Raw genomic sequence first — 13,275 nt, forward strand, 5'->3', positions numbered from 1 at the left:
AAGAGAGAGAGACACAACAAAATAAACAATACAGGAATATTCCGTAGAATGGAAAGGCAAGGTCACCTAGACTAAAAGACCCAACTGTATCCAGCGAAAGAAAAAACAAACAAGTTCAAAGATGTTCTGTGTAAAATTTGTGAATACAAAAAGACCCTGGAGTCCTTGGAGAAAAAAAACTGGGCCATATACATAAACAGCAGGCAGAATGACCATCAGATTTCCCAAAAGCAACATATAAGAGAGAAGACACTGACATGGGAATTGTGAAACCTCTCCCAGTGTAGTCAATACATGTGTCATAGGAACTCAGGAAAAGTCAGTGATAAACGTGTATAAAACTCAGAAAATAAGTAAATATAAAACTCAGAAAAAAAAGAGTAAATAAGTAACACCAGTAAAAAGTTTCACAAAACAAATGTAATCAGCACTACTTCACTCATAAAAAATATTCATATACTTAAAGTAACAATCAACACTGATTAAATTGTGATATAATCATATTGGAGAGACAAAGGAAAGTGAAATTGGGATGTGCCATAAAGTACTAATGCTTTTCTTCCATGACAGTAATAATTATAACTAATAAATCAAGAAATTGCACAAGCCCACAACCCGAGACCAGAAGAACTGGATGGTGCCTGGCTACCAATGCCAACCTCTCAGAAAGGGATCAAATCTGGAGATCCTGGATGGAATGGGAGGAAAAATGTAGAACAAAATTCAAAAAACACAAAAATGACCAGAATTACTGGTTGGACAGAGATTGGTGGAACCCTCAAGACTATGACTTCGGGTTACCCTTCAAGCCTGGAAATGGACTCACTTGGGAGCTCTGGTGACGTAGTGCCTAAGGCATTTGACTGCTAACCAGAAGCCTGATGGTTCAAACCCACCAGCCACTCCTTGGAAGGAAGACTGGGAAATCTACCTACGTAGAGATACCGCCCTGGAAACCCAAGGAGGGGTCGCTGTGAGTCAGAAACGACTCGATGGCAGTGAGTTTTGGTTTGGTTTTACATGAATTGGCTCTCAGCCCAACAGGAGAAAGACCCACATAAGAACACCTACCCCAGTCGATGCACCCACCTGCTCTAGGGAGCTGCACCCTCTGGATCAAGCAGCCATGACTTACCAGGGGGGTAGCATTCACATAAAGGGAAGGTTGGACAGACAGGAATGCATGGGTGAGAGGAGCACAGGGAGGGGGTGGCCACAGGGAGGAGAGGGGAGCAGAGTTTCTTATGGTTTAGGATGGTAATCGGGGTCATGAAACTGGATGTGCTGAACTGTAGAATATAAAACAAGTTTGCTATATAAATTTGTACCCAAAGCACAATTAAAAAAAAAAATTACATAATAATGACTAATTAGATGATTTCCCAATTTATCTCTGTCATTCAGATACTAATTCAGTCAAAGACCATGGCTTCAAGGAGTAAGCAGCAGTTTTAAGGTTGCTCCACTGAAAGTAACCAAGTAAACTACCTAAATATAATGATAATTTCTTGTTATGCTGATGAGACACCCCCCCCAAAAAAAAAAATTCAAAGCACAAAATTGTGTATTCATTATGATCTCAATATTGCAAAAAGATTCATCGACAAAAGATAAGAACACACAAAATTATTTTGGGGTAATAAAAACCATGGCTGAATGTTATTATTTTCTTTATATATTTTTCATATTTTTGAAAATGAGCAAATTATTTTATAATCAGAAAAAATATTTTAAAATAATCTTATCTGTAAAGCATGAAGATACATGCAGAATTAAAAAAACCAAAAAACCTAACTCATTGTCATCGAGTCGAATCCGACTCCTAGCAACCCCTCCTTGGGTTTCGGAAGCGGTATCGCTACGGAAGTAGATTACTCAACCTTCCTTCCAAGGAGTGGCTGGAAGGTTTGAACCTCCAGCCTTCTGGTTAGCAGTCAGATGACAGTAGTTGTTTGTTAGGATTGGAACTCACAGATGAAGAGGAATGACATAGGAGACTGATGCTGTTTTTTTTTATTGTAACTTTTTTATATGTTTGTTCTCGATTATAATAAGGTGGTCAGGGTTAAGGGTGAATTTGTATCTCTGTTTTTTATATTTTTAAATTATAAAAATACTACTTTAATAAAATACAAACAAGAAAGTAATTTATATGGTTTGTAAGCTTTTTATATGAATAAATGAATGGTTGTAACAAAAGACACTGAACAGCAAGTTCTCTTTATCTTCACAAGTTACACTCCCACACATACACACACACACAGTTCATCTTACAGCTTTGTTTTGCACTTTTCACCAAATAGATGGGCTACCTAGATAATTTTTTTAATAATTTTTACTGTAGTAAAATATACATAAAATTTATCATTTTAACAGTTTTTTAAAGTATAATTCAATGGAGTCAAGTACATTTACAAAATTGTTTATCCATGACTACTATTTATTTCCCTATCTTTTTTATCATCCAAAATGGGAATGTTATATCTGGTAAACAGTAACTCCCCATAATTATTCTTCTCCAGCCCCTGTCAATCAATTTTTACTAATCACCTACTATACATTACACATTGGTAGAAGCTGAAAACAGAAGATAAACAAGGTTATCCCTGCAGGGGTCCACTGTCCTTGTGTTCCAGAGACTCATTTTCTTATAATCCTGAGGCAAACCCTCAAGTCATTTCTTAATGTGATGTAGTCAAATTTAAGAGTATTTTCTTACTCTGCGTAATTGAGAAATGCTACTCATTAATGTCTCGGCCCCTCTTCTCAGCCACACACTATGATTCCATATAACACATATCAAGCTAACAGAATCTTTAAGCTCCCTAGACATTTCTGCAAAGCACACTGTTAACGGGAGCTCCCCTGGAGACTGATGGCAATAGCAGGCAAGAAGGGATTTTTGCTTTATACACCGAATGAGTCGTTCATAAAAGAACACATTCATCACTTTTATCAGTTTTTAAGGAACCAAATTGAAAAAGTAAAAAATTTAAAGACATATGTATTAGTAAATTCACTTCCTTTGAAGACAAAGTTTTGGGGCTAAACATGTTTTATTCTTGGCCACAGCATTACAAATGATCCTAAGGCACTCAACTCATTTACCCAGGCTTACAGAAACGCCCCAGGCCTCCTACAGTACTGTGTCCAGAAGTATTTATTTCATCCCAATGTGTTATTCATATATAAGTCTGTGTCTGTCTTCCCTGCTACTAGCTGAATACCTCTTTTAGTTGAAATTTGCAACATCTAATGAAGTACCTTAGGAACTCTGGTGGTGCTGTGGTTAAAGCACTGGGCTGCTAATCACAAAGTCAGCAGTTCAAACCTACTGGCCATTCCACGGCAGAAAGATGAGGCAGTCTGCTTTAACAGCTTGGAAACCCTATGGGGCAGAAAGATGAGGCAGTCTGCTTTAACAGCTTGGAAACCCTATGGGGGTCGCTGTGAGTTGGAACTGACTCAGCGGCAGTGGGTAATAAAGTACCTAGCACATAATAGGTACTTTCTGCAAATAAATGCTTCACAACTGGTAAAATAGCCATTAATGATTTAAGCTTTTGGAGACTATACTGTAACAAGCCCACAAAATCATTATTCCTTTGACACCAACAAAAGTGGTTAAGTGAGCAATAACCACTGCCTTCAAAGCCAGGAACAGTTTTAAAAGGTTAGCAGGATAGATACATGAGGCTGATGCACCACAACTGCTGTAAAATACAGACAGTATTGCACCTAATGAACGGATGAAAGCAAAACAAGTCTGAGCCTCTAGTCCTCCTCCTCCCTCTCTTTCAGAGCCACACACAAAGGCAGACAAAGAATGAAAGCTGAGGGACAGGTCCCCTACTCTGTGTCTCATTGGACATAGTCAATTAAAGGGAAAAGAGATCAGTCAATGGCGTTTTTCCTGTAAAAAGGCAGTGTAAAATGGGTAACAGAAGCTCAATTAGAGTTCTAGACTGTTTAACTACTAGCCTGTAGTGTCAGTCTGGCGGTCTGCCTCAGTTTACTCATACATCAAATTAGGAGGGTGTGCTGGGTGATTCCCAACAAACCCACCAGTTCCAACATTTCATGGCCTTTATTGTCTGCTTTGAAAATTACTAGGAGTTCTGGTAAGGCACTTTACTGCTAACAGAATACATCTTGTTTTCTTAATTTGACTACCTCCACAGGCTACAAGGAAAAATATCATTTCATTATGAAAATATATAATTTCTTTGCAAAAATATTACTTATTTATTTGTATCTGATGTTGCAGTCAGGTACAGGGTTAAAAAAACCCTTCTGAACTCAAATGAACTTATAAATATCACAACCTATTTAACATGAAGTGCTAAATTTTAAATGAACCACTACATGCTAATCAGCTCTTCCCTAGAGCTCAATTAGTTCTCTGTACATCTTATCAGCCATTATCTCCTTTTTGTCAGATATTATGTTAAGTCTTTACAGAAATAACCAATTGCATTATAAATACCTATTTATGTTTTTCTCTCTCCCAGAAGCCTGTGAGCCTCTCATGAAAGAAAGAATTTTGTTTTTAAGGTTGTTATCTTCAATATCTAACTAATTATACTAACTGTGCTAATTGCTAGATAAATGTCAGCTAAATAAGCATGGCAGAGCCTCACAAATGCCTACTCACACTCCGTTTTCCCTTTCTTTTTAGGTAACCAAAAAAAAATTTAAAAAAACAAACCCACTGCCATCCTGTCAATTCCAACTCATAGTGACTCTACAGGACAGAGCAGAACTGCCCACAGGGTTTCCAAGGCTGTACATCTTTACAAAAACAGATTGCCTCAACTTTGTCCTGCAAAGTAGCTGGTAGGTTTGAACCACTGACCTTTTGGTTAGCAGCAGGATGCCTTAACCAATGTGCCAACAGAGCTCCTTTTCTTTTCAGGGAGAAGACCTCAATTTCATTCAGGGTACCTGTGTGCCCAGCTCAAACACATTTCCCAGTACCCTTCTATGTGCCAAGTTTTGGTCAATGAAATGTAAGCATATATTGTGTGGGACTGCTGGTAAGGGCTCTTAAAACCAGGCACCCTATTTCTCCTTCTTCCTCATTCCTCTCCTCCTTCCTACTGACCCGACTACAGACATACAGACTGGAGCCCCAGCAACCATATTAGACTATGAGGTGGCTGAGACTGAAGATGGAAGGTGACTGAAAACTTTAAGGAGCCTCCCCAATAGCTGCAGGCATTTGATTTCCAGATTTCTTTTACATAAGAACATAAAGTTTCATGTGTTTAAGTCACTGCAGTCACATCTCTGTTACAGCCAACCCATTTCCAAATGGCTACAATGACTGACTGTCTCCTGACTAAAGGACCTGCATGAAACGTTTTCAGAGAAATGAAGTCTTGATATATGCTACAATATGGATGAAGCTTGAAGATATGCTGAGTAAAATAAGTCAATCACAAAAATAAAAATATTATATGATATCCCTTACATAGAAAGACAATAACATCAAAATGTATAGAGACCAAAGTCTCTCAGTGGCTACCAGAAGCGGGAGGGAAGAGGGTAAGAAGGGATCATTGCTTTGAGATTTCTGACTTTTGGTTTACGGTGACAGAAAATCACATTGAGTATGGATAGAGTTGTACAGCCAATTAATATAACTGCTGTCAATAAGCTGTACACCTGCAAAAAGATGAACAGACGAAAGTAGTGCAATAGATATATTTACAACAACAAAGAGTAGCTGCTAAGGCTGCTTATGTATATAACCAAATACATATGGGATTTGGTGTCTTGGTTTAGAGGTTTAGGGTTATGCTTTCATGGGACGTCCCAGTTAATAACATGTTTAGCGCTTCTATTTTACATCCTAGTGTTACGTAAAGCCCGGGGTCTTAAAAGGGTGCAAGTGGCCATTCAATGTACAACAATGTACAACAGATGGTCCACCTGGACCAACGGAGGAAGAACGAGAGTCAGGAACAGGAGGAGGAAATGGAATGTGTGGCTAATTGCCTCCAGTGAACAAACGCCTCTGCCATGAGACCAGAACTGGCTGATGTCAAGCTACCACTACTGAAAAGATTCTATAGAAGAATCCTAATGCAAAGGAGGAAAATGCAGAACAGAATTTCAAACTCTCATGGAATCAAGATTTTCTGGAGCCCGGGAGACTAGATGAACCCTAAAACTACTGCCATGAGAAAACCTTTAAATCTTAAGCCAAAAGCATCCCAAACAATCATTTAGCTAACCAGTAAAAAATGTCTGCCTTCAGCGGTGTGTTCTTTTAGTGTCTATCTATATGGTATCAGGCTGACAACAGTAACTCAGAAGATTAAATAGGAAACTTAGGAGCCAGTAAGTTTAAGTTAACCGGGGAGGAATAACTCAGAAAAGGAGAATGGGAATGGTTCTGTAACTCAAAGTATATAATCAGTGTCACTGACATGTACAGGTAGGACTGTTGAATTGGTGTATGTCCTGCTGTGTATACTCCCAAAATTACAAAAATAAAATAAATTATTGAAAAAAAAAGGACACTGCACCAAATCCCATCACTTTCCTGACTACACCTTTATGTGGCAAGGTCCTGGTTCAAGCAGTAAAATAATCTACCAGTAAACTGGAGATACCTTCAGTTTTAAAAGGGAGTTACTTGAGGGCAAAACTGAGCTTAAGAAATGTTTTACTGCTTCATGACCAGAGAGTGTGGAGCAGAAGCACAGCCAGCATGTCGAAGCAGGAAGCAGCCTTACCTGTACCATTGAGCGTAGTGTTTTTATTTGTGTACAGCCTGATCATATGTCCGATTGTTTTCACATTTTCTCTCAGCATTATACCTCGAGCTTGTACCATAAAGAGATATGTGTTGGCTATAAAGGAAAAAGAGAGAATATCATGATTCAATAAGCTTTATTTAATGAAATAATTGGCCAATTTAAGAATGCCCAACAAAACCAAACTTAACTAGTATCTCCAGAGGAAAAACAGAAATATGAAATTATTATTTCCCACAATCAAAAACATACCACTTTTTCTTAAGACAATAAAAACTAAAATGGCAAAAATCCATCAAATCAAATCAAATGAGACTAAAGGAACAAAATGAAGTATCATAATGAACTTGTCTACCTATAAACTATTTCCTACTACAAAACGTACTTTAACATTTCTAAAAGGCATGTTATAGCAAGTATTAGGTCACAGAATTACATAATTAACTTTATCTAATTCTATATTAATTCCCCTAGCCTAACACTCCACTTGATTCCAACTCATAGCGACCCTACTGGACAGAGTAGAACTGCCCCATAGGGTCTCCAAGGCAATCAATTTTTATGGAAGTACACTGCCTCATCTTTCTCCCAGAGAGTGGTTGGTGAGTTTGAACCACCGATCTTTCAGTTAGCAGCCTAATGCCTTAACCACTGTACCACCAAAGCTCCTAGTGGTTTTCTACAGATCTTGCATATTCTCAAGGCATTGAGGGGAGAAGATATAAAATCAAGATCTATTTTTGGTAATTTATCTCTGAGAGCTAATTATTCAAACTTTTACAAACTACCTACCAAGATCGTAACAGTAGAACCTATCAAAATCAATGTGTGTTTTAAAGTTGGTCAATTTAATTCTCTGTGGTAAGTGCTTCAAAAACAGGTTCCTAATTTTTTCCTCTGAAATAAACTTGTAAATTAATAAAGATTACAACATTCTACTTCTTTTAGATACCAAGCCTCCTCAGAGAGGCACATAAATAATGTCAGAAAATCGTTTCTTGGTCCTAATTATACCAACATGGTGCCTATTTCCTCATCTAAAAAGGCAGTTAGACTAGATGACCTCTTCTAAATTCTCTAAACATACCAACAAAACATCATAAATGCCATTCACACAAGAAGTGGAGAGCCAATGTCATGGCTAAACCAGAAACTCAGTTAATGACTTTCAATTTTAAGATAAGCTGGCTCTGAACCAAAAGGTTCATGGGAAGAAGATGAGGCACTCTGCTTCTATGAAGATTCAGAGCCCTGGAAACATGGGGCAGTTTTATTCTGCCTAGAGAGTTGCTGAGTATGAACTGACTCGATGGGAAAAGGTGTGTTTTGTTTTGACTCTTAACACAGTAACAACCATCTCAAGAAATGAATGCTGAGTAAAACAATTAAGAATGTCAATTGATTTTCTGGGCCCTGATCTACTTCATCAAGATGGTACCAAGGGGTGAGCAAAACTGTCCTATTTATTATCTCATTTTCCATTTTTTTTTCAATAAATTTGAACTTGTTCAAAGTACAAAAATGACAATAAAACTAGTAGAAAAGAACAGTAAAATAACACATTTCCTTTCATCTTCAATCCATAAAAAGAGATAAACAAACCCATTATTAAGCTTTGCCTTAATAATGTTTAAAAGTATGTGTACAACCTTTTTACAAAGTAGTACTAACGAGATTTAACTTGTTTAGGCTTGAATTTATTGTTTTGGGTTAAAAATAGTATAGTTTTTATTATGTTTTAGATTTTGAGTGGACTTTAAAAGAAGAAAAGTAAAGAGAAAAAAAAAAAGCCAGCAAAAATGAAGAAAAGCATTTAACAAAAGCCAAATTAACTTTTACAGCTGTTGCTAAACCAGAGTCAAAAGTTAAACTGAGACGATGGTAAGATGGCAGAATAGGGAGACTGACTGCACTGACCCTCTTCAACAAAGAAAAGGGGAACCAACTAATACAGATAGAGAAGATAATCCTGGAGCCCTGAGCTTTGAAGTGAAGGATACAGAAGTGGACTAACTCCCAACTAGTAGAAGAATTTGCATGAAAACACCAAAAAACGAGACATAAGGATTTGCGGTCTGGCAGCAATCTTGACGGCACAGACAGCTTGGATATTGCTGAGTGGTGTTAGGACCTAAGAATTAACATAAAAATTGGCCCTGCCAGCCAGGGACTGCACGAGGATTGCTCTGGTGGCTGGGGAATGACAGAGGAAGCAGCAAAGAGGAAGGCAGGCTGAGCTGTAGCCTCTGCCTGTCCGGAGGAAGCAGCCATTTTTAATGTTTACAAGCGCTTGGTTTGACCATTTTGGATACTTAAAGCGACAATGTTCTCCCAGATTCCAGGGGCTTAAAAATAGGCTCCGCTTGCTGGGAACCACAAGGGCATTCTGGAGCCAACAACTGACAGGTTCTAGTTTTCAGCTTTTTCTCTCTTCCTTGTTCCTGGTTCCCATTTTTCTTTCTTTCTCATGGTTAAGCTCATTCCTTGTTTTTCTTTTTGTATTTTTCACATTTTTTTCTTCATTTTTCTCCTACTTTGTCTTTTTTCTCTTATTTCCCTCTCCCCAAACATTGCAAGTTGTTTTTCTTTTTTCTTTTTTTTTTTGGTTATTGTTCTTGTGTGTTTACAGTGTTTTTTGTCCACTTGCTTTCATTTTTTGATGGTTATTCAATTGTTGTTTTTGTCTAACTTTAGTGGGAGACAGCAAGGGTGCCCATATGACTCAACTACACCAGCACCTCCTGCAGCTTCACATACTGAGTGAGAGCCACCACTTCCTTCTCCACCAACAGACCAACAATAAACAACCACCAAGAAGAGCCTGACTCACCCTTAACTGCTCTTCACAGTTAACAGACATCTAAATATAACATCACAATGTCTCAAAGACAACAGACCATCATAGTCCACACAAAGAAGCAAGATAAAGTGGTAGAAACAAGGGAGTAGGATACAGACCCAGAACACATCCCTGAGAAAGCAGCAGCACTGGTAGTCCCTGATAAAGAATTCAAAAGAACTATATTTAGGTTATCTTCAAAGGACTGAGAGACAAATCAAGGAAAACACTGACAAAGTTAAGGAAAACACAGACAAAACAATTTTGGAAGAAAATACAAGTACAAAATGACAAAATAAATGAAAAATTAGAAATGATACAAAATCTACAGATAGAAATACAGAAGATTAATTCCAAATTTTCAGAAATAGATAACACACTGAAAGGGCAAAAGAGTAGAACCATATCAATGGAAGACAGAATTAATGAGATTGAAGACAAATACCTGAATACTTCTTTGGAAAGGGATCAATCAGAAAAAAAGATCAAAACAAAATAAAGAAAGCATTAATGTTCATGTGGGATACCATGAAAAGGAATAATCTATTATGTGTAATAGGAATTCCAGAACAGGAAGAGAAAAATAAAATCACTGAGAAAATTGTCCAAGATTTGTTGGAAGAGAACTTCCCTGATATGATGAAAGATGAGAATATATCCATTCAGGAAGTCCAACGAACCCCAAACAGGACAGACCCCAAAAGAAAATCACCGAGACATATCACCATCAAACTCATCAAAACCAAAGACAAAGAATCCTGAAAGCAGCACAGGAAAAACCAAAAAGTTATCTACATAGGACAACCGATAAGAATTATATCTGATTTCTCAGCAGGAACCATGAAAGCAAGAAGGCAATGAGATGGTATATATAAAACCCTGGAAAAAAAAAATTCTGACCAAGAATTATATACCCGGCAAAAAACTGTCACTCAAATAGGTTGGTGAAATTAGGAGATTTCCAGATAAGCAGAAATTAAGGGAATTTGTTAAAACAAGATAAACCTTACAAGAGATACTAATGAGAGTCCTCTGAACAGAAAACCAATAATAGCAAACAACAACTGACAATTAATACACAAGATGACATAACCCAGAAACCAACATAGCTATGAACATATCCAAAGTAAAATAAGCTTACAATATTATAAACAGGGAACCAGAGACATCAACTGGCAAATGAAGACAACTACAAACCAAAAAGTGGGGAAACACAGTGTAGTTATAGAACTTGTAAATGGTGAGAAGTCGAGAGAGTTACAAGACAGAATGGACTGTGATAAACTCAAGGGGAAAATTATAAATTACAGGGTAACCTCAAAGAAAAATGATAAACCTTCACATCACAATAAAAAGAGGACAAGCACAAATATTCAGCAAACAGTAAAACAACAGCAACAAAGGAAATGACAACATGATTCATAAACATAATGAGCTCAGTACAGAAAATAATATGGAACAAAGAAACCAGGAATACCATGAAAAACACATAACAAAATGACAGCAACCATATCATACTTGTTGATAATTACACTGAATGTTAATGGATTAAATGCACCACTCAAGAGACAGAGCACTGCAGACTAGATAAGAAAACAGAGACCATCAATATGCTCTTTACAAGAGACACACTTTAGAGATAAAGACAAAAATAGACTAAAAATCAAAGATTGGAAAAGATGTATCAAGCAAATGGTAACTAAAAAAGTGCAGGAATGGCAATACTAATTTCTGATCAAATTGACTTTAAGATAAAAACCACCATACAAGACAAGGAAGAACATTATATAATGACTAAAGGATCAACTGAATAAGAAGATATAACCATAATAAGTATCTATGGGCCCAATGAAAGAGCTCCAAAATACATAAATCAGACTTTATAAGAGGTGAAAGGCAAATAGATGACTCTACAGTCAGAGTGGGAGACTTTAATACACCACTTTCATTGAAAGACAGAACAACTAGAAAGAAACTCAACAAGGTGCAGAAGAGCTAAACGACACAATCCACGAACTTGATATTATAGACATCGACAGAGCACTTCAGCCAACAGCAGCACAATATACATTCTTTTCCAGTGCACATGAAACATTCTCCATGACAGACCATATGTTAGGCCATAAAGCAAGCCTTAATAATGTAAAACATTCAAATACTACAAACCATCTTCTCAGATCACAATGTTATAAAATTAGAAATCAACAATAGGAAGGTCAATGGTAAAAGAGTAAACACATGGAAACTGAACACCACCCTCCTTAAGAAAGACTGGGTAAGAAAATAAACAAAAAAATGAAATTAAAAAATTCCTTAAATAAAATGAGAAAAAAAAAAAAAACACAACATATGAAAATCTTTGGGACACAGCAAAAGCAGTGATCAGAGGCCAATTTATAGCAATAAATGCACACATCAAAAAAGAAGAGCCAAAATCAACACTTCAAACCAACATCTCCAACAATCAGAAAAAGAACAGCAAGAAAAGCCTACAGTCACCAGAAGAAAGGAAATAATAAAGATTCAAGCAGAAATCAATGAAACAGAAAATAGACAACAGAAAAATCAACAAGACTAGAAGTTGGTTTTTTGAAAAGATTAATAAAATTGACAAACCAATGGCAAATTTAACAAAGGAAAAGAGAGAGAATATAAATAATATGAGTAAGAAACAAAATGGGTGACATCACAACTGAAATTAAAAAGGATATCAGGATACCATGAAGAACATACTCCAACAAATTTTAAAATCTATAAGTGGACAGATTCTAGAAACACACCACTTACTTAAACTCACACTGACTGATGTGAAAAAGTTTAACAGATCCATAACAAAAGAAGAAATTGAACAGGTCATTAAAAAATTGCCAACAAAAAAAAGTACTGGCCCAGATGGTTTCACAAGAAAATTCTACCAAACATTCAGAAAAGAACTGACACCAATCCTACTCAAACTACTCCAAACCCAGAAAAGGATGGAATCCTCCCTAATTCATTTTATGAAGCAAGCATAACCTTGATACCAAAACCAGACAAAGACATCACTCAAAAAGAAAACAGTCATCTTCTGGGGACTGTAGGCTTTTCTTGCTGTTATTTTTCAAACTGTTGGCGATGTTGGTTTAAAGTGTCGATTTTGGCTCTTTCTTCTTTTTTGATGTGTGCATTTATTGCTATAAATTGGCCTGTGATCACTGCTTTTGCTGTGTCATAAGATTTCCATATGCTGTGCTTTCATTCTTGTTTGATTCAAGAAAAGGACCAATACCCCTCATGAATATAGATGCAAAAATCTTCAACAAAATCCTAGCCAACAGACTTCAACAACACATCAGAAAAATAATTCATTTTGACCAAGTGGAGTTCCTATCAGGTGTGCAAGGATGGTTCAACATTAAAAAATATTCAACATCATCTACCACATAAATAAAACAAAGGAAAGAACCGCATGATCACATCAATTGATGCAGAAAAGGCATTTGATAAAATCCAACACCCATTCCTCATAAAAACTCTCAGTAAAACAGGAATAGAAGGGATATTCCTCAACATTATAATAAAGGGCATATATTTAAAACCAACAGCCAACATTATTCTCAATAGAGAGAGACTGAAACCATTCCCCTTGTGAACAGGAACCAGACAAGGATGCCCTCTATCACCACTTCTATT

At 36.8% G+C, this 13,275-nt stretch overlaps 1 protein-coding gene across 1 annotated transcript in view; it reads right to left on the bottom strand.

The window, feature by feature from the left end:
* Window positions 1–13,275, bottom strand: part of B4GALT6 (beta-1,4-galactosyltransferase 6) — a 100,063-nt gene that overhangs the window by 60,472 nt on the left and 26,316 nt on the right. The window contains exon 2 of the mRNA XM_007953450.2: window positions 6,744–6,860. Within this exon, the coding sequence (XP_007951641.1) occupies window positions 6,744–6,860 (117 nt within the window). The remainder of the gene's footprint in view (window positions 1–6,743; window positions 6,861–13,275) is intronic.

Source organism: Orycteropus afer, unplaced genomic scaffold (assembly GCF_000298275.1).
Source record: "Orycteropus afer afer isolate SDZICR_OR568_19922 unplaced genomic scaffold, OryAfe1.0 scaffold00394, whole genome shotgun sequence".
NCBI classification, from domain to species: Eukaryota; Metazoa; Chordata; class Mammalia; order Tubulidentata; family Orycteropodidae; genus Orycteropus; species Orycteropus afer.